The sequence below is a fragment of the Salmo salar genome, chromosome 14 (genome assembly GCF_965601325.2).
Source record: "Salmo salar chromosome 14, fSalSal1, whole genome shotgun sequence".
NCBI lineage: Eukaryota > Metazoa > Chordata > Actinopteri > Salmoniformes > Salmonidae > Salmo > Salmo salar.
The window spans coordinates 28,730,467-28,754,415 of NC_138304.1; the positions used below are offsets into that span (position 1 = coordinate 28,730,467).

The 23,949-nt window shown below is 43.6% G+C and overlaps 2 protein-coding genes across 8 annotated transcripts in view; both read left to right on the plus strand.

Annotated features, from left to right (window-relative positions):
* The window catches only part of LOC106569206 (voltage-gated inwardly rectifying potassium channel KCNH2), a 78,917-nt gene extending 63,020 nt beyond the window's left edge, over positions 1 to 15,897 (plus strand). Inside the window, exons 7-17 of the mRNA XM_082960685.1 lie at positions 9,766 to 10,185; positions 10,396 to 10,792; positions 11,135 to 11,334; positions 11,498 to 11,782; positions 12,131 to 12,191; positions 12,415 to 12,608; positions 12,771 to 12,876; positions 13,127 to 13,408; positions 14,142 to 14,340; positions 14,640 to 14,844; positions 15,523 to 15,897. Coding sequence (XP_082816811.1) covers positions 9,766 to 10,185; positions 10,396 to 10,792; positions 11,135 to 11,334; positions 11,498 to 11,782; positions 12,131 to 12,191; positions 12,415 to 12,608; positions 12,771 to 12,876; positions 13,127 to 13,408; positions 14,142 to 14,340; positions 14,640 to 14,844; positions 15,523 to 15,897 — 2,724 coding nt within the window. The remainder of the gene's footprint in view (positions 1 to 9,765; positions 10,186 to 10,395; positions 10,793 to 11,134; positions 11,335 to 11,497; positions 11,783 to 12,130; positions 12,192 to 12,414; positions 12,609 to 12,770; positions 12,877 to 13,126; positions 13,409 to 14,141; positions 14,341 to 14,639; positions 14,845 to 15,522) is intronic.
* Positions 15,898 to 18,316: 2,419 nt separating this feature from the next.
* map4l (microtubule associated protein 4 like) overlaps positions 18,317 to 23,949 on the plus strand; it is a 70,584-nt gene continuing 64,951 nt past the window's right edge. For 2 of the 7 annotated variants that reach the window (XM_045694141.2, XM_045694142.2), the window contains exon 1: positions 18,319 to 18,562. The gene's annotated coding sequence lies outside the window, so the exon portion shown is untranslated. Of the gene's footprint in view, positions 18,563 to 23,949 lie in introns of all 7 variants that reach the window. The other 5 variants (XM_045694143.2, XM_014140325.3, XM_014140323.3 and 2 more) reach the window with 5 other exon arrangements.

Here is a 23,949-nt window from a genome sequence, read left to right on the forward strand (position 1 = left end):
GCACGTCCTAATATTAATATATTTCTTAATTCCATTCTTTTACTTTTAGATTTGTGTGTATTGTTGTGAATTGTTAGATACTACTGCACTGTTGGAGCTGGGAACACAAGCATTTCACTACACCTGCATTTGCGTCTGCTAAATATGTGTATGTGACCAATAAAACGTGATTTGATTTGCTCTGACATCATGTTCTACTTCTCCTCTATTCTCTTTCTCTTAGTCCCTCCTTCCTTGTCCACATGACACTTATGGTGTCACTTGTGGCTGTGTTCCATTCGTCTGTATCATTTCATGTTCACCTCAGCCTGTTGTTTTTCTTTTAGGTTAGCCCCGGCACACTCTCTCTTTTTCTTTCTCCTTCTCTCTATCTCTCTCCCTCACTCTCTCACTCGATCACTCTCTTTTGCACCCTTTCTCCACGGTTCTCTTTTAGCAGCAGAAGGGGTCATACCTTTTCCATTGTGCATCAGACCGTATCTAGACCTAACGTAAGAAACACACCTGTGCACTTACTGGGCATCCTGTAGTCTACTAATGCCCCATGTTAACTAGCAAGCAGGGCTGCGCAGTAGAACACTGCTTACCATTCAGTTTCAATGGAAGGAAAGAGGTGAGAAGTGGAGAGGGCGGGGGACCTTTGGGCGGCGCCAAGATGGCGTGGGAGATGACAAACGATTATGCATATTTCTTTGTCATAAAGTTAATTTACCAAAATCGCCATTTAGCAAGATAGCTGACTTGCTAACATTAGCTGGCTAGCTTTAGGGGTGAGTATGAAATTGTAATTTTGGTTGTTTAATGTTTTAGGGACTCCTGAAACAGGCAGACTAGGCTGTCGTCTTGTGAAACAGGGGATGTAAAGAATCTAGCTAGCTAAAGCATTTACTGCAAATTGATTGTACAATTTTGTAAGCTTGCCTTGCAGATATTTGCCATGCAATGCAAATGAAGTAACGTAGCTAGCAAACTATTTTGTTGCTTATTGTAGAGTGGAGGATAAAATACATGTATGCCTATGGATGTGTAGCTAGCTATGTAGCCGATCTGTGTATGGACCCTAAAACATTTGGTATATATTTTAGTTCAGAACCTAGCTATGAACCTCAGCTATCATAGTCAGTTGTAACTTCAAAACAGTCTGAATGATATTAATGAAGCTTATGGATTGAGTAGAATATAATTTAACTTTGTGCCAAGGATGCAAATCGTATATACATGTAATTATTACCATCCATGAGATCCCCACATTGTAGCCTGTACATTTAATAAACTCAGCAAAAAAAGAAATGTCCCTTTTTCAGGACCCTGTCTTTCAAAGATAATTTGTAAAGATCCAAATAACTTCACAGATCTTCATTGTAAAGGGTTTAAACACTGTTTCCCATGCTTGTTCAACCATGAACCATAAACAATTAATGAACATGCACCTGTGGAACGGTCGTTAAGACACAAACAGCTTACAGACGGTAGGCAATTAAGGTCATAGTTATGAAAGAGGCCTTTCTACTGACTCTGAAAAACACCAAAAGAAAGATGCCCAGGGGCCCTGCTCATCTGCGTGAACGTGCCTAAGGCATGCTGCAAGGAGGCATGAGGACTGCAGATGTGGCCAGGGCAATAAATTGCAATGTCCGTACTGTGAGACGCCTAAGACAGCGCTACAGGGAGACAGGACAGACAGCTGATTGTCGTCGCAGTGGCAGACCGCGTGTAATAACACCTGCACAGGATTGGTACATCCGAACATCACACCTGCGGGACAGGTACAGGATGACAACTGGTTACACCAGGAACGCACAATCTCTCCATCAGTGCTCAGACTTTCCGCAATAGGCTGAGAGCGGCTGAACTGAGGGCTTGTAGGCCTGTTGTAAGGCAGGTCCTCACCAGACATCACCAGCAACAACGTCGCCTATGGGCACAAACCCACCGTCGCTGGACCAGACTGGACTGGCAAAAAGTGCTCTTCACTGACGAGTCGCGGTTTTGTCTCACCAGGGGTGATGGTCGGATTCGCATTTATCGTCGAAGGAATGAGCGTTACACTGAGGCCTGTACTCTGGAGCGGGATTGATTTGGAGGTGGAGGGTCCGTCATGGTCTGGGGCGGTGTGTCACAGCATCATCAGACTGAGCTTGTTGTCATTGCAGGCAATCTCAACGCTGTGCGTTACAGGGAAGACATCCTCCTCCCTTATGTGGTAGCCTTCCTGCAGGCTCATCCTGACATGACTTTCCAGCTTTACAATGCCACCAGCCATACTGCTCATTCTGTGCGTGATTTCTTGCAAGACAGGAATGTCAGTGGTCTGCCATGGCCAGCGAAGAGCCCGGATCTCAATCCTATTGAGCATGTCGGGGACCTGTTGGATCGGAGGGTGAGGGCTAGGGCCACCTTGGTGGAAGAGTGGGGTAACATCTCACAGCAAGAACTGGCAAATCTGGTGCAGTCCATGAGGAGGAGATGAACTGCAGTACTTAATGCAGCTGGTGGCCACACCAGATACTGACTGTTACTTTTGACTTTGTTGAGGGACACATTATTCAATTTCTGTTAGTCACATGTCTGTGGAACTTGTTAAATTTATGTCTCAGTTGTTGAATCTTGTTATGTTCATACAAATGTTTACACATTTCCTGAAAATAAATGCAGTTGACAGTGAGAGGACGTTTCTTTTTTTGCTGAGTTTATATTCACTGATCATGTACTCTACCTTGGCAAATAAAATGTGCAGTTCAGGTATGAATGTCTTTGAGATTATTTTTCAGTCATATCCAATACCAGGAGTATCAAATTCCAGTCTTTGAATGATACTGTGTCTGCGTACATGTATTACAATTATACACTTCAACAGTGTTTACCAATCTTGGTCCTAGGACATCAATGGGACCAAAACGCAGCGGGTATATGTATGCTCATCTTCTTTTTATTGAAGAAAACAAAAACAAAAACACTTATACTAAACAAACGATGAAAAACAGTCCTGTAAGGTTCACTGACAATACACGGAGACAACTACCCACAAAACCCATGGAAAAACACCCCTACTAAATAGGACCTTCAATTAGAGGCAATGAGGAACAGCTGCCTCCAATTGAAGGTCAACCCAAGAAACTAAACATAGAAATAGACACACTAGAATAAACATAGAAATATACTAACATAGAACATAAACCAAAAACCCCGAAACACATAAAATAAACACCCCCTGCCACGCCCTGACCAAACTACAATAACAAATAACCCCCTTTACTGGTCAGGATGTGACAGCAATAGACGGCAGGTAGCCTAGTGGTTAGAGTGTTGGGCCTATAACTGAAAAGTTGCTGGATCGAATCCCTGAGCTGACAAGTTAAAAATCTGTTATTCTGCCCCTGAACAAGGTAGTTAACCCACTGTTCCCCGGTAGGCTGTCATTGTAAATAAGAATTGGTTCTTAACTGACTTGCCTAGTTAAATAAAGGTTAAAAAGATTTGTAAATCATGTATAGAATTTAAAATGTCCTTCCTCTGCATTGATCTGATGAACACAGGATAGGTGTAGTATGTCATCAAATGAGACTTAATTTCAACCAGTAGAGAATGTGATACACTTTATTGAAAGAAGTTCATTATCCAAGTGTTATAAATACATAATACATATATTATAAATACAAGTTCAATCTGTACTTCAATGCACATCTGAATGTACAAGAGGTGGCGAGAGGTGTAAAAGACAGAAAAGGAAAGTGGTAAGAACAGAGCAGCAGGGAAGGCAGCATATGATTAATGAATCACTGTGCTAGCCTAATATTCTCTCAGTTCATCACAATTACATAGTGTCTCTACTGGTGTCTCCTAACCAGCCTTGGGCTCACAGTTGGCCCAAAAGTTATCTTAAGAGCGGGTGAGGTGGCGATGACGGGACTGGGGGTTGGCATCCTCTCTCACATCAAAACATACATGCAGATGAGAGACAGATATAGCATGTTTAAGCCTTGTTTTTTTTTTATTCTAACACTGTCAGTCATCATAATCATCAGGAGGTGAAATGCAAAACTGACCTTGGATCATTAACTCTGGGACTACTACATCTCTAGCTGTATTTCAATGTAAAGCATCTTTAATAATACTTCCTGTTGACCCGACCAAGTGACCTCTCACCTCTGATCATGCTGTGCCCTCTATGTAGCCAGTTCAGACGCGGGAGGGGTTCACCGACATAGCTAATATAACCTAGAGGATTTAGGCAGAAGGGGGGAGAGAGGGATGAAGTGAAGGAGAGAGACTTATTGAGAAAATAAGGTAGTTGAAGAGACAGTGTTCAACAGGAATCTGTGTGTGGCCTCACCTGGTGTCCACACTAAGTGGCTGCAGAGTACTTTATGCTGAAAAAGATGCAGACACACGAGGACAAACAATATAGCATAGTTATAGAAATAATTAAGTGTTTTACTATTCTCCATGGTTGGCCCTCTTGCCTATTCTTTGAAGGAGCCACAGTTATACACCTGAGCCTGCTTACTGCACAACACAATCCATCAATCAGATTGATACATGAGTTTGTAGGTGTGGGTTATAGGGTGTCTAATTGTTCTACATTTTTTCAATATGGGTGACTTAAAAAAATCCTGTTTTGTTTTTGTACAGACATCACACCCTTGCGCTGTTCTGTGAAGGGAGTAAGTAGTACACAGCGTTGTACGAGATCTTCAGTTTCTTGGCAATTTCTCGCATGGGATAGCCTTCATTTCTCAGAAGAATAGACTGACCAGTTTCAGAATAAAGTTCTTTCTTTTTGGCCATTTTGAGCCTGTAATCGACCCACGAATGCTGATGCTACAGATACTCAACTAGTCTAAAGAAGGCCAGTTGTATTGCTTCTTTAATCAGGACAACAGTTTTCAGCTGTGCTAACATAATTGCAAAAGGGTTCTCTAATGATCAATTAGCCTTTTAAAATGATAAACTTGGATTAGCTAACACAACGTTAGCTACAATAGTCATTTACATAGTCCAGCTACAATAGTCATTTACAACATTAACAATGTCTACACTGTATTTGTGATCAATTTTATGTTATTTTAATGGAGATTTTTTGTTGTTGCTTTTTTTCAAAAAGAAGGAAATTTCTAAGTGACCCCAAACTTTTGAATGGTAGTGTGATTGTCCATGACTGCAGCTTGACGCATCAAGAGTGAGTAAAGACGGTCCCAGGGAGGGGTGGAGCTAGGTAGAAGTTCTGTGGCGCACCCCAACCTGCAGTAGAATGGGTATTCCACCTGTAGAATCTGATATTCCACCTGGCTGGAGCCAATGGGGCATCCATCGAGGGTTTGAATCTGCAGAGGGATAGGACATTTCACGCAGCGGATTTGTAATTCTCTGGCGAAGTCTTGATCAATTAAATTATCTGAGGCCCCAGAGTCCACGAAGGCTTGAATCTCGTGCTGATGGTTGTCCCAGTGGAGGGTTGCGGGTAGTGACAGACAGTGACTGGGTAGCCGGGGGTTAACTGCACAGCTCATCATGGTCTCCCCATGTCCTGGCAAGCCCTGGCAATTCCCGTCAGCTCTGGGCATGTAGCACGGAGATGGCTGAGACCTCCGCAATAGAGGCAGCAGCCTTCGCGCATGCACCTTTCACCCTCCTGTGGGCTCAGACGTGTGCGTCCCAGCTGCATGGGCTCCTCAATGCTGGGTTCGGGGGGCTTGGGGTGTTCAGGAAACCAGGATACTAGAGTGGTGTCAAAAAAGCACTGTCTCGCGTTCTTGGAGGCAGTTGTTGATCCTGATTGCCAGTGTTATAAGGGACTCGCGGTCCTCTCCCAGTTCATCCTTTATGGAGTTACACAAACCCTGGTGGAAAGCGGCGAGAGTGCGGAACTCAATGGCGAAGTCAGCCACTGGTCTGGCCCCTTGGCGGATATCGAACAGTCGGCTGGCCACTTCTCGTCCGCCGCCTGGGTGGTCAAAGACTCATTGCAGCTTGGCAGTGAAGGCTAATAATGAGCTGCAGGATGGTGGCTGCTGTTCCCACACCGCCATTGCCTACGCCAGGGCCTTGCCTGAGGGTAGAGAGAGGATGTAGGCGATCATGGCCCGATCGGTGTGGAATGAGGAAGACTGTAGCTCGAACACCAGAGAACATGGAGTGAGGAACCCCTTGCAACCTCCCAGGTGGCCGACATACCGCTTGGGGTACTGGGATCTTGGGTTCCCGGTGCATGTTCCCTGGAGGAACTACGGAGACACATGTAGCACTGGGCAATGAGACTTGGGCATTTACTCCTCCTGGGTTGAGGTTGGACTGTGGTTGGAGGGAATCGGTAAGTGCCCGGTAGTGCTCCTTGGTGGGTTACAACATTCTTGATCTGGGTGATCTCTGCTGGGTCCATGTTAAATCAGAAGCTTGCTGTGACGTGATGAGGTTGGATCCAGGTGCAGAGAAGAGACCAGACGAGGTATCAGTGGTTAAGGTTAAACACTTTACTGAGAAACAGTAGCCGTAGGATCACAGTACACTAGACCAACAACAACCATTAAGTCTGGAAACCACACTCAAGAAACGACCGCACACACAGTAACCAATTCAAGCTTCTGCAAAGGACAACAGAAAAGACTCCTTTTTTAACAGGGAAATCATAATGAGTAATCAGGACACACCTGAGTGGCGTTAATGTCTCTAGGACGGTCTCTGCCACCCTTTGGTGACAGGTGGAACCATGACAATTACTCTTTACCCATTTAATAACCAGTCCTTCATAGAAACTTTTTATGCTGAATTCTTGACGCACAATCGAACGTGCTGCTATATGCTACCATATGCTGCCAGCACACCCACAAGCGAGCCACTCTGGGCAGCCTAAGCGGCACCCTGCAATTTACCATGTGCTAGTGAACACGACCCGTAACAAATCAATTGTCCCAGTTGCAACGCATTTAGTACATGTCCCAGTTGCAAAATTCCCTGGAGGATCCCAGGAGCGTTTGTCCTCCTTGGAGTACAAAGTAGAATATTCAAACTATGCAAGAGGAGGGAGGGCTGATTTCAGCTGAACACCAAGACATCAGAGAGTAACCAGAGATCTGAAGAGAGCTGATGGTGGTGGAACTAAAGAAAACATCTCAGGGAGACCTGCCACCGGGAACCTGGGTATTTGTTAACGGTGACACTCCTGGAAGAGAGGATCACATCAGTGTCCTGTCAGGACTACGGGATCAGGAGGCTTGGGAGGGATGCAGGTTTGGTGCTGGGCTGAGGTCGGGGAGCCTTGTTGTTGCTTGTCCTGTGGCATGATCTCTCTGACAATGTTTGCTGATGTGAGGGGTTCCTTTGAGGGGCACGGGGGGAAATGACTGCCTACTCTGGTCTTGAAGCTGCTGAACAAGTTTCTTTGCTTTACTCTTCCTCCTGCTGGTTCTCCCACACCTGGCCTATTGGATGGAAATAGTCCTCGACTCAGAAAGGGCAGAGAGGTGAAGGGAGATGGGGAGGAGGTTAGAGAGATTGTTAGGTTAGATTTCTCGTTGGATATTAGTGCATTGTCGGGACTAGAAGCACAAGCATTTCGCTACACTCGCATAAACATCTGCTAACCATGTGTATGTGACAAATAAAATTTGATTTAGATTTGGATTTGAGAGGGAGGTTGTGGCAGGTTGGGAGGATGTGAAATGAGGGAGACAGGGTAAGCCCTATGGTTTAGGCTAGGGGGACACTGCAGTGAAAATATAACTGATCAAATATCAGTATATTAACATATCAATGTTTTATGAAAATCCTGTGGGATTAGCTTTTTCTCACCGCTGATAATTAACATGGACATCACTTTGGTGACCTAAAAAGTTCCCCATATTCCTGTAAATCACACTCCCAGTCATGAAAGGATACGTCATTGCCCAGATACAGGAATAGAAACATTAATAAAAAATGGTCTTACTTCTCAACTGGGATGCCGATAGCAAGAGCCTTAGTGCTGCTGTTATGTTCATTACTGTGGGTGGGGAAAGTTTGATGTTCTGTGTTCAAGCTAAAATGTAATTAATTTCCTAGCTAGATATTTTCTGCCTGTTCCGGATGTGCTGTAATTTCTCATTCCCGACTGATACGTAATGAGCAGGAGAAATATCTAATGATAATGTAAGTTAATCATGTTTGCGTGTTTCTGGCTTTCAGAGTCGTTTTGCATGTGTACACTATGTGTGAAGCAGTCTGTAGGCCTACAGTGGATTAATAGACTTTAAAGGAATGATTGAAATCACTTTCTATCATGGAGAATAATACACTTGGCAGTTAGGCCCTTGACGGATTTACAGTTCTGTAATAGACAGTGGAATCATTAGTTTTGGCCAGCAGTTTCCCAGACAGGGCCAACCATCAGCTATACTTCAGTGAGTTCTGATTGGGTGTTGATGGGTGATTGAGAGGCCGGAGAGAGTTTGGTGAGAAGAACAACAGAACAGCAAGGGCTTGATTGGAAGTATTAAGCACTTTCTGACTGTCTCACTGTTTCATTTTTCCCAGACAGGAATGCACTGTACTGTACACTGTGTTGTGTTTTGTACAGGCGAGTACTATGTGATGTTCTATACCTGCTTTTGACGTCACACAAGGAGACGAGCCACAAATCATAGGGCTAATGCCGGTCACGTCATTCAAGATGCTTTAGCTGAAGATACAAGAACAAAAAAAGTGAAAGTAAGAACACATGGAGTAGCAGAGGATGTATGGTATATCTTAGTCATTTCTTTCCATTTATATTTTGGTGCAAGCAGGAGGTTTGATATTTATAAGAAGCTGTCAACTTGTGTGTACTGTTCTTAGATTTCGTCTGTCATATTCTCTTTGGTGAAGTGGCCTAAAGGCTGGAGCCACCTGCTCCCCTTCACCAGTCACTGGTTACACACTGACTAGGGCCCTCACTGTCACGCCTGCTCCCGCTCTTCCCCCCTGGCGCTCAAGGGTGCCAGGTTGCCCTGCATTACGCACTCCTGTCACCATCATTACACACACCTCTTTCCCTCGTCACGTGCATCAGCGATCATTTGGACTCACCTGGACTCAATCACCTGTGCTATTTCCTTCCCTATATCTGTCTGTCCCCCAGCTCTATTCCCCACTTCCTCATTAATGTTCGTATGTCATTTTGTTACCTGTTTCTGATGCTGGTCCTGTCCTGTTCCATGTCTCTGCTATATTAAATGTTCCACTCCCCGTACCTGCTTCTCATCTCCAGCGTCGGTTCTTACACTCACAGGTCGGACACTCTCTCATCTTGATTTCAATATGTAACAAGAGTGATTTATAAACCATACTACACAAGAAACTGACTTTTCTCAGTCCCACATACACAACATGCTGTATTCCTACTCAAACACATTCAGGAAGTTTAGTCTAAAATGGCCACAATCAATCATATGAAAATTAGATCCTACCAGACCATGACCAAATTGTTGGAATTTAGTTTTCATACAGTTTTTCATTAGCTCCATTACCGTTTCAAGCACTATAATGAACAAGTGTTTTGTGATTGTGTTGAAGCCTAATGGCTACTCTCAATCATCTACTGTTTATGTATGGGGGCTCCCATCCTATTCATACAACATTAATCTCATGTGGGCCTTAAGTTTTAAAAAAAAGTTCAAATTGTCCAAAATGAAACAAATAATGACATTCACGCCATGTTTAGAGGACAGGTTCCTCTCTTGGTCATCAAATTCAACAGAATTTCACCTTTCGATCTTCAGTTTCATTACACATCTCCTCTCTCTCCTTCCCAAGGTCCTCTCACTAGGCCCAGATGTCCTACCAGAGTACAAGCTCCAGACCCCCCGCATCCATAAATGGACCATCCTGCACTACAGCCCCTTCAAGGCAGTGTGGGACTGGGTCATCCTGCTCCTGGTCATCTACACAGCCATCTTCACACCCTACTCCGCGGCCTTTCTCCTCAGTGACCAGGAGGAGGCGGCCATGCAGACCTGTGGTTACTGCTCTCCACTGAACGTGGTGGACCTCATCGTGGACATCATGTTCATTGTTGACATCGTCATCAACTTCAGGACGACATACGTCAACACCAACGACGAGGTGGTCAGCCAGTCGCAGCGGATTGCCGTGCACTACTTCAAAGGCTGGTTCCTCATAGACATGGTGGCGGCTATCCCCTTTGACCTGCTCATATACCGCTCTGGAGAAGAGGTGAGGAGACCTGGGTGGAGTGTTTTTTAATGCCCTAAAAGTATCATTGTTGTACCTAAGTGCTGCTACGAGCATCTGTTTTAAGAGCCTGTGCAATATAAGTAAACTGACACATAGTGATTATAATCAAAAGAGCTTGGTTGTATGGCTGGGTGTTGTGCGTGTGTGAATGACCTGTGTTGGACATCTTTCTTACCTGTACCCTTTAAGACAACAACCCTGATTGGCCTGTTGAAGACTGCTCGGCTACTGCGATTGGTGCGCGTAGCTCGAAAGCTGGACAGATACTCTGAGTACGGAGCGGCCGTCCTCTTCCTCCTCATGTGCACCTTTGCCCTCATCGCTCATTGGCTGGCCTGCATCTGGTACGCAATTGGTAACGTGGAGCGTGCAGGAGCGGCCCGGATTGGCTGGTTGGACTCTCTGGGGGACCAGCTCGGAAAGCCCTACAATCAGACTATACCAGGGTCAGGTCCCTCCATCAGGGACAAATATGTCACAGCACTCTACTTTACCTTCAGTAGTCTGACCAGCGTGGGCTTCGGGAACGTCTCCCCTAATACCAACTCTGAGAAGATCTTCTCTATCTGTGTAATGCTCATCGGCTGTAAGTCCCAATTATAAACCCTCAATACACAAATAAATCTTGCTTAATACACATGTTATGTTACTGTTAACACATGATTGGAAATTGTACATCACATGGATGGGGAATGTAAGTTTTATGTGTATTGGACCTATTGGACAGCCACATCTCATGTCCACTGTCCAAGGCAATTCTTCCCCAGGGAAGATTATGTCAATTTTATTGTATCTTATTTAATAATATAAAACACTACATTTTGATTACAGGCACAAAATCTTCATGTTTTTCTAGCATTATAATTTTACATGCTTATTTTGGGGGGGAATATGCTCAGTCCTCTCTATTCTCTCTGTGTGTCTACAGCTCTCATGTATGCCAGCATTTTTGGTAACGTGTCAGCCATCATCCAGCGGCTGTACTCTGGCACGGCTCGCTACCACACCCAGATGCTGCGGGTTCGAGAATTCATCCGCTTCCACCAGATCCCCAACCCACTGAGGCAGCGGCTGGAGGAGTACTTCCAACATGCCTGGTCCTACACTAACGGCATTGATATGAATGCTGTGAGTCATAAACACACTTGTCGAACACACATGCACAGACTCACCGCGACTTGTTTTTGTAAGAGTGGCGAAATGGACACATTTAAGTAGTAAAAAGGCAACACACAGTGGTCGACACAAAGACAAACCAGCTGATGTGTCTCCGCTCCTCTATGTTGTCCAGGTGCTGAAGGGCTTCCCAGAATGCTTACAGGCTGATATCTGCCTGCACCTCAACCGCACCCTGCTGCAGAACTGTAAGGCCTTCAAAGGCTCCACTAAGGGCTGCCTGCGGGCCCTGGCCATGAGGTTTAAGACCACCCATGCCCCGCCAGGCGACACCCTGGTCCATGCTGGTGACGTCATCTCAGCCCTCTACTTCCTTTCCCGTGGCTCCATAGAGATCCTGAGAGGGGATGTGGTGGTGGCCATCCTGGGTAGGATATCATCTAAACTGCATTTCCATATGGCACAATAAAGATTTACTTGATTTGAATTGACTTGACTTGCAGTGGCTTTCAACCTGTATTGTATATATATATATATATATATATATACTTGTACATATTGCTATTGTTATTTTACTGCTGTTGTTTAATTATTTGTTACTTACATTTTTTATTTTAAATTTTTTACTTAACACTTATTTTTCTTAACTTCATAAAGCATTGTTGGTTAAGGGCTTGTAAGTAAGTATTTCACTGAAAGGTCTACATTTGTTGTATTCGGCGCATGTGACAAATACATTTTTATATTATTTGATATATTGTTGCAGAGGCTTTTAACCCAGTCTCTCTCATCTTCTCCACTCCTTGAGATATGCCCTCATAGTCCTCCACAATGTTTAGTTGAACAGCCTCACCTGGTGGTTGCTATGGGTTAGACACAAGAATATGAGAGAGCACATTCACTCAGAAACCTTGTAAATCGCTATAAATGAACACAGAAAAAGTAAATTAGATATGAATTATTAACACATTGTCTCTGAATATCCACAATATCAGAAGCACATAATGCATCCATTTTGTATCCATAGATATGCTATGATCAATGTATCTTCTCCTGTGCATCCAGTAAACAATCTCTCCTTTCCCTCTGCAGGTAAGAATGACATCTTTGGGGAGCCCATTAACCTGTATGCCTGTCCAGGGAAGTCCAATGCAGACGTGAGGGCTCTGACCTACTGTGACCTCCATAAGATCCACAGGGAGGACATGCTGGAGGTGCTGGACATGTATCCCGAGTTCTCTGACTACTTCTGGGGGAACCTGGAGATCACATTCAACCTCCGGGATGTGAGTTGGCTTTTTGTTACAGAATTTTGTCTCTAATGCCTTGCTAGAAACATGTCATTCAGGGGAATTTACTGTCTCTTATCGTAGAGTTTGATTGTTTGAATTTAAGTTATTTGACTACATAAATCATTCTATAACTTCTCACTTTAATATTTTTTTCAGGCTGCCACGGTAGCTGGTTCAATGAGCAGTGAGGACTCTGATCATTGTGGAGTCAGCTGTCGTATTCACAGACAAAAACTGTCCCTCAGTTGCAGCTCGGACAGAGGTGTGGTACCCTGTTAGTCAAGTACTCTGGGTAGCACACGGCTAGATTAGATCATTTTGTGTATTTCAGTTTGATTTTATTAAACCCGTTCAATTTGCATTAATCACACTTGCTTCAATTAGACAAGTCTGTTCTATCCACTCTATAGGTGCGTCTCAAAGTGCACCCTATTCCCTGTATAGTGAATTACCATATGGGCCCTGGTCAGAAGGACAAACCCTATTTCTGCATTCTATGCCTCTCCTCACAGAGGCAGAGGAAACCAATCCATCCCAGAGACATGTCCGCAGGGCCAGAGGCCAGAGCTCCAGAGCACAGGGAGATGGGCAGAACACAGAGTCTCAGGGCCTGATGAGCTCAGCCTATTCTCCTTCCTGCTCCAGTGAAGATGAGGAGTCAGTGTTAACCAGCCCTGTACAACCAACTTCACTAGTAGGGATCCCCCATAGTCAGACCACCATCCTCAACATCAGCAATGCGGTGGAGGATGAGATGAACCAGAAGACTGGCAATACCTGCAATCCTCTCTCAGGTAGACCATGTCTCCATCAGCATTATTTTTTTTAAACCTTTTGTCTTTGTGTTAGATCTGAGTGGTGTTATTTTTCTCAATTTGTTGCACCACAATAATAGCCTATCATGCTGCTATTCATGTCAGTGCTGTTACAGGCTTTGGTTTTTCCATGTAATATTTCAAGTTTGGACGTTTAGAATGTGGGGCGCATCGATTGGTGTCACCTCGTTAGTCAGTCTGTATTACACGTGTGCTGGTTGGCCATCTCGTTAGAGGGATGCTGTTTAAGAGTGGCTGGCCCAGTGCTCCAGTTGTCTTGAGAGACAACACATTTAATTGGCACTACCTATTTCAGGTCTAGACAAACAATCCTTTATCTGGTCTTCCCTGAATTAATTTTTTCCACCTTTTTGGTTTGCTTCCTGTCTTTGTTTTGTGTGTGTTTATAGTTTGTTTGCCTCTTCTTGGGCAAATTTAGTGGGCGCTCATGGAGGGTGTCTTTTAGGTTCCAGTTGTTGTTGCCAGTCACCTTTCAGTGGACACCTCCATGAGTGTCTTTCAGAACCCCTCCTAGAACCCCACCTGTTTCGTTTTGGTTGGTAATGTGATTTTTCTTTGTTAGTTCCCTTTGTTGTGAGCGACTGAGTTTCTTGTGGGAACGTAACAGTACGGTATACTGTATGTTTCTGATAGATGGTATATGAGCTGGACTAGCTGTCTGTCTAACCTCCCTTGTTCTTCCCTGTATCAGGGGCTTTCTCAGGCGTCTCCAACATCTTCAGTTTCTGGGGGGAGAGCCGCGAACAGCAGCAGTATCAGGAGGTGACCTGCCACTGCCTTCCCTCCCCTCCCCCTCCTCCCCCTCTCCACGCTGTCTTGAGCAACATCAGCCGACGGCAGCGCAGCGAGCTGGAGAACAGGCTGGAACTGCTGCAGAGACAGCTCAACAGGTCGGAGAATGTTCGGTCAATGTTGAGTGAACCCTTGGGTTGTGTATTCTTGTGTGTATCCCAAATGGCACACTACTCCATATATAGTTCACTACTTTTGACCAGGGCACATAGTGCAGTGATTTGACCAGAGCCCTACAGTATGTAGGGAATAGGGTTCCATTTGGGTTGCAGCCAATGACTTGCCGAACCTTTGGTGTTGGGAGGCTGTCTCCCTTTAACTGAGGGATAATGAGATGTTGTGACCTATGCTACTTTAGCTGTGGTTGTAGTCTGACTATTCTACTGTGATCACTCAGGATGGAGTCACGGATGTCCACAGACATCGGGGCCATAATGCAGCTGCTCCAGAGACAGATGGTGCTAGTGCCCCCGGCCTACAGCACAGTGTCCTCTCCCCCTGAACTGTCCCCCTCCCTCACCCTGAGACCTGCAGAGAGGCTGGTGCAGCCGGTCTCACCGCTGGACTCAGAGACCCTGGCCTCCCTCTCACAGGTACTGTATGTATACCACATATTGCAACGGGGAACACCATCCAAGCAAAGGTGCTTCTTAACTGATGGACACATCTTCCAAATGTTTGTATTTATGCTGAACAAAAATATAAACGCAACATGTAAAGTGTTCCTTGTTTCATGAGTTGAAATAAAAACTCCCAAACATTTTCCATATGCCCAAAAAGTGTATTTCTCTCAAAGGGTGTATTTCTGTCTGTAATAAAGGCCTTTTGTGAGGAAAAACTTGTTCTAATTGGCTGGGCCTGGCTCCCCAGTGTGTGTGCCTGGCTGCCAGTTGGGTGGGCCTGGCTGCCAAGTGGGTGGGCCTATGCCCACCCATAGCTGCATCAATGCCCAGTCGTGTACTCCATAGATTTGGGCCTAATTTTATTTCAATTGACTGATTTACTTATGAACTATAACTCAGTAAAATCTTTGAAATTGTTGCATTTATATTTTTGTTCAGTGTAGATTTAAAGCCCCTTCTGGATGTAGGTCATCAGCTTGTTAGGACCATCACTAGTCTGGATCCATAGGAAGCAACTGCTCAGCGTGTCTTTTCTAGCCTACTGTATATCAACCAATAATCCCACTTTGACGTTTACATGTTCACTCTGAGACGTTATTCTGTAGTTGTGTACTGTAGATCTGATTCTTCTCACCTCTTTCTTGTTCTCTACCTCAGTTCTTGATCAAAACAGATTTTGACTACAGCCTTTCCAAGTCCTGTGAGTCTCTCCACAATGCAGTGGAGCTGTGTCTTCTGGAGCCAACCCGAGTCCTGGAGCCAACCCCAGTCTTAGACCCTCTCCCCAAGACTCCGCCTCTTGGCAACAGCATCCACCCAGAGCATCGCGCCCTGGGCTTGTCCATCCATACAGATACTGAGCCCTTAAGCCTGGTCAACCATGGGAACTTCTCAGCGCCAGGGACAGGATTGGCCCAGTCAGACCCCTCGGAGGGCCGACGCAGGCTCTCGCTGCCAGGGAAACGCACAGCTCTGGACCTGGAGAGCCCCTGGACTACTGCACACAGATACAGCTCTGACCCTGGTAGTTAGGGGCCAAACAGTGTTTGTGTAACACTATCTCCCTGCTTATGGACATGAAGTCATAAGAAGTACTCAAACAAAAACATATCCAAACTGGTTCCCTCTCTGCCCGTGAAATAAAATGTCCTGTGCATGGATAAAATTATTTTCTGGTCATAGAAGTCCTCAAAGCATCACTTTTCACAGATTTATGCTACCATTTGCAGTATTGTATATGGAAACATATTTGTCCTTGTTAGTCAATATCTGTCTTTGGTGTATATGTCCTTGTTGTCACCATGTATGGGTTAAGTGTTAGCTGACTAACAGAACTCTCTGTTCTGTCTCGTGGAGTTGTGATGGGAGAGCTGCTGCTAATTTTCATTAGTCTACTGATGTTGCTCTAACGTCTGTCTGGCTCAAAGGGTAACAGAAATGAATTCTGGGATCCATATCTAATTCTTAAATTACTGAACTGAATTAGCAAGCAATATGCAAACTGTAAAACATTTCTGTTCTGTTATCATTGTGTGGTATCCTCTCGCATTTGTCTTTGAGTTAGTCTAGATGTTGAATGAGATGGCGTGCGCGCTGAATAACATAATATCCAATCCTAGGCCAGCAGAGCATCACAGAATTATGACCTAATGTACTGAATGTAGTATCTGTCAGACCACAGCAATATTCCATGATGCAAGCGTGCCACCTGGGCCTCAATTCTCCTCCTTCTCTCTCTGACTGCAGAAGACCGACTACTCAGTTACTGTAACAAGCAACTCCAAGTGTAATGACAATGTTTACACATTTTAGAGCAGGACCTGTATGTGTTAAAACATTTTAGTTTAGGTTGTATCTCTTATTTGATAGAATATATAGATTGAATGATTTCTTGGAAATATATTTAAAGAACATATCATTATGGATTATTGCTTAATTGTCATTCTGAATAGTACCATTAGCCTACCTATACTGTTATAGTGTGTTACTGTCCCGTTCTGGGAAATAGATTACTGCAGGAAAAGTAGCTTGTTATGTAGGGATATAATGTAAAAAAATCTGAACTATTGTTGGTTGGAGGTTTGGGACAGGGTACAGTATTTATTGATTCAGTTGAATATAGTTACTGTGTAGCTTGATGTATATTTGATAATGAACAGTTGGACACTACTCATGAATAAAAAGATTAACAAGAAATGCATTGTTTTGTGTATGGTCATACCTTGAAACTATTCAAACATGGTAAATTGAACAGGACAATACACATGTCTTATTGCATGTTTGTTCACATGCATTTTACTAAACATGAGTAATCTCATTTTTAGTGGGAAGATATTAATTCATGACATGTATATACTTCAAATAAAAGCACTATACTGATCTGGATCTCAGGCCTGTGCAAATCTACAGTACCTCATAAAACGTCTGGTCACTATCATGTCCTGAGATGCCCTTTTGAAATCGTAGAAGATATATTTATCATTCCATTCATTCCATTCCACCTATTACATTGACCCTGTCCTCATTTATCTCTGACCACCAGCCTCATTTGATGAAGCGATTTAAAGACAGATATTAGATCATAGTGCATGGATCATATAGTCCTAACCCTAAAACCAGTCAGAGGGTGACCAGCATAGGCCTATGAATAAACAGCAACAGTTTGCCTATAGATGAAAGGTCCTTTAGATTTGACTGGTCCAACACTGGGTTCATTTGTTTATCCCATGTGTAACTCTGTGTCGTTTGTGTCACACTGCTTTGCTTTATCTTGGCCAGGTCGCAGTTGTAAATGAGAACTTGTTCTCAACTGGCCTACCTGGTTAAATAAAGGTGAAATAAAAAAATTAAAATCTGCTAGGCATTATATATTTACCAAATCAAATGGGACCTTAATCTCTTAATTTTATAGAAAGCACTACATTACAGCACAGCAAGTGAATCTGAATGGATGGCGGTAGTCCTGGTCTTAGATGTAACACCTGGTTGGTCTGACTTTGTTTACCTCAACTGGGAGAGACAGGTTTTTATTAGTGTCATTGAGGTCAGGGCACCATGCCCAAGGATAAAGCAGCAGACCATTAATCCCTGAGTGGAGTAGGCTAAAGTTACACATGAGCCTGTAACACCAATTAGATGTGATAATAATGAGCTGAGTGAGACAAGCCAGGCTGTGTTTCCAATATGAGGATGAACAGAGAAACTACAGAATGTAAAATATCCCTGTATAGATTTGAAAGCGAGACTAGCTGCAAAGTGCCACGCCCCCGTTTCGCGTGTGTGTCCGGCATTGAGAACTGCCTCCATACTGCCAATCAGTGCGTATCGTGCCCATACAGTATATAGAACTGTTGTCTACTGTAAATGATTGGCCACATTTCGTCTCAAGAATGGAGAAATGGATGATAGTTAATTTTGTACAATCACATCGGCTGAGTTGTCCTTCAACAGATGTGGGCAGCATCTACACAGAAACCGTGTGGGAATTATGTGCCGCTCTGACAATCTCTGCGTCAAAAATAGAGAATCAACGAAACACGGCAGCATTTCTCGACTGTGATAGGCTGAGCGTGGTGAAGTAGGCGGGCTGATTTCTGCTGTCAGTGAAGTGCTCTACGAGAAGGTAGAACAGACTTCGACCAGCGACATTCACGACAACTATTATTAACAAACGGATAAAAAAGAGAGAAAACATAGGGTAAGTAAAATTATGAATAATTACAATTGACGGGAACACTGCAGCTCAAGTGATTATCTAGGTGGAGGTATTTGTGTATTTGTCTATGCCTCAGAGATGTAGTAATTATTGATGAATGGTTACACGTTTTTTAAGGAGCAAGAAGCTCACAATATGCAGAACAGACGCAGTCCTAGTCTGGTTGACCATGAATGTAATGCGCGATATTTATTGTTCATACACTATCACATTCTGTACCCAAATTGATGTTGTTTACATATCCACAGTGCGCGTGTTTGATTCACTCCCACCACGACCAATGCAGAACATTTTCTTTGTTATGTTGCCGCATTTGAGTTAAGGGATGCTGACTGTAGACAGGTGTCCACCGCATCGCAGATGGGTCCACTCCAACAGAGCAAACATTGATCGTCGTTACATAAATGTGATATTATACAGCTTCGACATCATAAATCATCAAGTTATCACCGATAGATGCATAAAGAGTGCAATGCTACATCCCAGTGAGCACCGTCCGACTCCGAAGTCCATGGACATTGAAATTACGTTGAAATTTGGTCCGTCCGCCTTGGCCTTGATTTTGGACGCGAACATAGACGTGTATAATTGGTTCGGAGTTGGTCCTGTCCGGACCTACCTTGGTCCACACAGCGGACTTGATTTGGCCCAACCATTGGTTCAGATTTAGTCCGGTCCTGACCAAGTTTGGTCTTGTTTGGGGACGGAGCTCATTAAAATAATACCCAGCATGCTTTGCAAGTGCTTTTTGTATTTGTATTTCTTAGGGATCCCCATTAGCTGATGCCAAGGCAGCAGCTACTCTTCCTGGGGTCCGAAAACATTAAGGCACTTACATTACATATAAAACAAAAGATAAAACAATACATCCTCTAACATTATTACACCACTACATATCTACATTACAAAATGTATAATACCACCATACAACAATATTACAATGTACGTGTAGAATGCGTGTACTAGTGCTTTTGTGCTTATGCGTGTTCCTTTTGACATTTACATTTTGGGCTTTTAGCAGTTGCTCTTGTTCAGAGCGACTTACAGTCAGTGCATTCAATTATGGTACATAAACAACCACATACTATACCACAGCCATAGCAAGAAAAACTTTTCTGTAATTGTTACTGATAATGTTATTGTAGTTGAAGAGTTCTGTTGTTTTTTTCTGTTGGTCTGAACTTAGATCACTGCCTAAGCTTGTGATATATATGGTAGGAATAATACATATTCCATGGCCTACTGCAATCTTCAGTTTGCTCCATTTTCCTATATTAATTATAATACAAATTATTATTATTAATATAATGCTTACTTCATTGACATGTGGATATCAGTGAATGTATGTACGTTTGAAATCTGGCCATAGAACAATTACAAAAAAACGATGTCCATAAAATATGTATTTTCAACATCTGTGTTTTTAACATCCGGAAAATATGCATTTTCAACGTCTGGAAAATACGCATTTTCAACATCCGGAAAAGACATCTTTTCAACTTTCATTCAGAACTGATGTGAATGTAATTTTGCTCACTGGAAGGCTCATCTCTACAGAGAAGACAAATACCACACAATGCCCCCCCCCCCCCCCCCCTCTCTCTATGTGACTGCAGCCATACCATGGATGTATTGTGTGTTTTGCAAGCATGGTTCTGTATCCATTGTGAACTATACCCTCTGTACTGTCCTTCAAAAAAAGTCAGCTTTAGCCCATACACTTTGCTTTGTTTTGATTTTTAGTCCCAGGTTTATTGATCCTGGCAGGGGAGGTATTTTATACTCTCCTCTAGCTTGCCTATTGTTAGTGAGGAGGATTCACCATCTTTATGGAATGTTTTCATTATTTATCTGCAGATAATTGCCAAAAAGCCTACCAGTATGCAAATTAAGGAGCCAAATGAACGGATCTCTTACCAATGTGATTTGGTAGGCTACTGACGAGTCACTCACTTTAAAGGGATACTTCTGGAAGCCCGTTATCTACTTTCCCGGAGTCAGATGAACTTGTGGATACCATTTTTATGTCTGCGTGCAGTTTGAAGGAAGTTTCTAATTAGCATTAGCGCAATTGCTAACTAGCATTAGCGCAATGACTGGAAGTCTTTGGTAACTATCACCGAGACATACAAATTGTATCCATGAGTTCATCTGACTCTGGTGAAGTAGATTGCCGAAATCCTGAAGTAACCTTTCAATGTCACTGTCTGGCGTATTTGTTATCCTCACAAATTATCCTGATAGGTATCAGTCTGGTGTTTTCTGTAATGACCTTAGTGATCACTGTTTCACAGCCTGTGTTCGTAATGGCTGCTCAGTGAAACGACCTGTCCTGATTTGTCATAGACGCTTGCTAAAAAACTTTAATGAGCAAGCCTTCCTTCATGACTTGGCCTCTGTAAATTGGTATAGAATCAGCTTGATCCCCTCTGTCGAAGATGCTTGGACCTTTTTTTTCCCCGCAGGAGGCCTTTTGCCTTTTGGTAGGCCGTTATTGTAAATAAGAATTTGTTCCTAACTGACTTGCCTAGTTAAATGAAATGGAAAAATTTCCCAGCTGAAAATGAGTCTGTAATCAGCTGTATAGCCGACAGCCAGCGCTAGTTTAAAACACTGGTCTTGTCACACAACAAGGATTATTTAGACTGACAGACAGACAAATACACATTGTTAGATAGATACTGTAGATAAATAGGCCTTGATAGACAGACAATAAGGACTTCTTTTTGTGCAATTCTAAACATTTTGCCATGGGGCGGAGAGAAGACTTAGCAATTTTATAATACATTTCATGCAATTCTACTCATTTTTGCCATGGGTTGGAGAGGAAAATGTGCTGTTTTACAGCAGATTTCTTGCAATTCTACACATTTGCCATAGGGTGGAGAGAAATGTTTGTAGTTTTTAATATGAGATCTCAGTGAGACTGACTAACAAAATCAATGGGGGCCCCCCGGCCAAGATAATAAGTTTAGATAGCTGGCCACTAAACTAATTTAGAGATTTAAAACTTTTTAGCTGACATGGGTAATTGACTGACTATAACAAGAGTAAAACTGCTGAAACACAACCACATTTTTGTGGGGGAAATTAATCAGAGGGCCTTCAAAAGGGGGGCCATGTGGCCCGCGGGCCGCCAGTTGCCCATCCCTGGCCTAATGTATGCCATACAAGAAAATCTCTCTCTCTCAGTCGTCTGGAATGGTGGGATTATAGTGCAATCCTCCACAGATTACAGGAGACAGAGCCAGAGGGACTTGGACAGCACAGCAGTGTCTGTCCATCAAGGTTCACAAGCAATGCAGAGGCAAATAACTGCCAGTCAGTCATTCTTTACAGATTGCTATGGTACTATTAGTAGAGATGTGTGGTACAGGGGAAATCACTCAAGTGATATTGAAGTTGGCTTTGCATGAAAGGGATGGAACTTTCTATTTTCAGTAAAACGATCCCCCATTGTGAGAGCACAGTGAGGTAAATCCCAAGTGACACTATATGTTTGTTGTGGGGGAAGCTCAGTATGCCATGGCGTGCGGTTTCCTTGTCCGCTGCATGGTCTTGGTGTCAGGTCAAGGTCTGCTGATCTGTTGTGATGTCTAGCTTGCCTGTCATAAACCATCTTCATCATCTCCACTGTGAGATGCTGTCTACTGTGATCCACGAGAACACCAACCCTCCTCTTTCACAGTGGCCTTGGCCTCCCAACATCAGAGAGCTTAACAATAGAGGCAATGTGAGGGTGCAGTATGAGGAGGGCTGGGAGCCAGGGCCTTTGAGAAGAATCCAAATGAGTAGAATGTGATGTCATCCCCATTGGATGTCACTATGGCTCAGTCTGAAAATGGGTTCTTTGGAGAAATATTTCCTTGATGACTAATGTCGAGGACTTGTTTAGTTAGGTGGTTTACACACTTGTTACTCAAATCAAATTTTATTTGTCACATACACATGGTTAGCAGATGTTAATGCGAGTGTAGCAAAATGCTTGTGCTTCTAGTTCCGACCATGCAGTAATATCTAACAAGTAATCTAACAATTTCACAACAACTACCTTATACACACACAAGTGTAAAGGAATGAATAAGTACATACAAATATATATGGATGAGCGATGGCCAAATGGCATAGGCAAGATGCAGTAGATGGTATAGAGTGCAGTATATACATATGAGATGAGTAGTGTAGGGTATGTAAACATTATATAAAGTGGCATAGTTTAAAGTGGCTAGTGATACATTTATTACATCCAATTTTTAATTATTAGAGTGGCTAGAGATGAGTCAGTATGTTGGCAGCAGCCACTCAATGTTAGTGATCGCTGTTTAACAGTCATTGTTAGTGTCACAGTGAATAATAGAGGAGTTGTAACATTGCAATACATTTTGAAATACTGTACCTTCTTGTCATGATGAGTGTTATGAATCTAACATGATTGTGAGTTTTTAACGTGCAAGCTAGACTAGGAATGGTAATTGCCGAGAGGAACATGTGAATGAGAAAGTCAAATCCATCACTATGCATTAAGGACCAGGTCAGTAACCACAGGGTCAGGGACAATGCACCGAGTCAGGTGGCTGTCACACACACTCCTCACAACCAGTCCTCGTGCGTGTCGATTTAGCTGAGTGTTCACAAACTGGTGGTAAATACAGACCTCACCACTGTGCTCTGACTGAGTGACTGTTTTCAGGGACTGTGTGTGTCTCCCCTGAGAGGACGAGACAGGGTGACAAAGCATTATATCAGCAGTAACCAGAGCTGGTGCCCATCATGCATGAGAGAGACATAAAAACGCATACTCATGACGAACACTAGGAGACCTGGCAACACTTTTAACACATTAAGGCAGGGTTTCCCAAACTCGGTTATGGGGCCCCCCTGGGTGCACATTTTGGTTTTTGCCCTAGCACTACACAGCTGATTAAAGTAATAAAATATTGATGATGAGTTGGTTATTTGAATCAGCTGTGTAGTGCTAGGGCAAAAACCAAAAACGTGCACCCAGAGGGGGCCCCAGGATGGAGTTTGGGAAACCCTGCTGATTTAAAGATCATCTGAGATTAACCAGTGTAACCGATGTGAAATGGCTAGTTAGTTAGCGGTGGTGCGCGCTAATAGCGTTTCAATCGGTGACGTCACTCGCTCTGAGACTTGAAGTAGGGTTTCCCCTTGCGTTGCAAGGGCCGTGGCTTTTGTGGCGCGATGGGTAACGATGCTTTGTGGGGTGTCAGTTGTTGATGTGTGCAAGGGTCCCTGGTTCGAGCCCAGGTTGGGGCAAAGAGAGGGACGGAACCTACACCGTTACACCAGCACAAAAGAAGAGATTGATTAACCATAACTGGCTGACTGGGTGACTACTGTTTATGCCC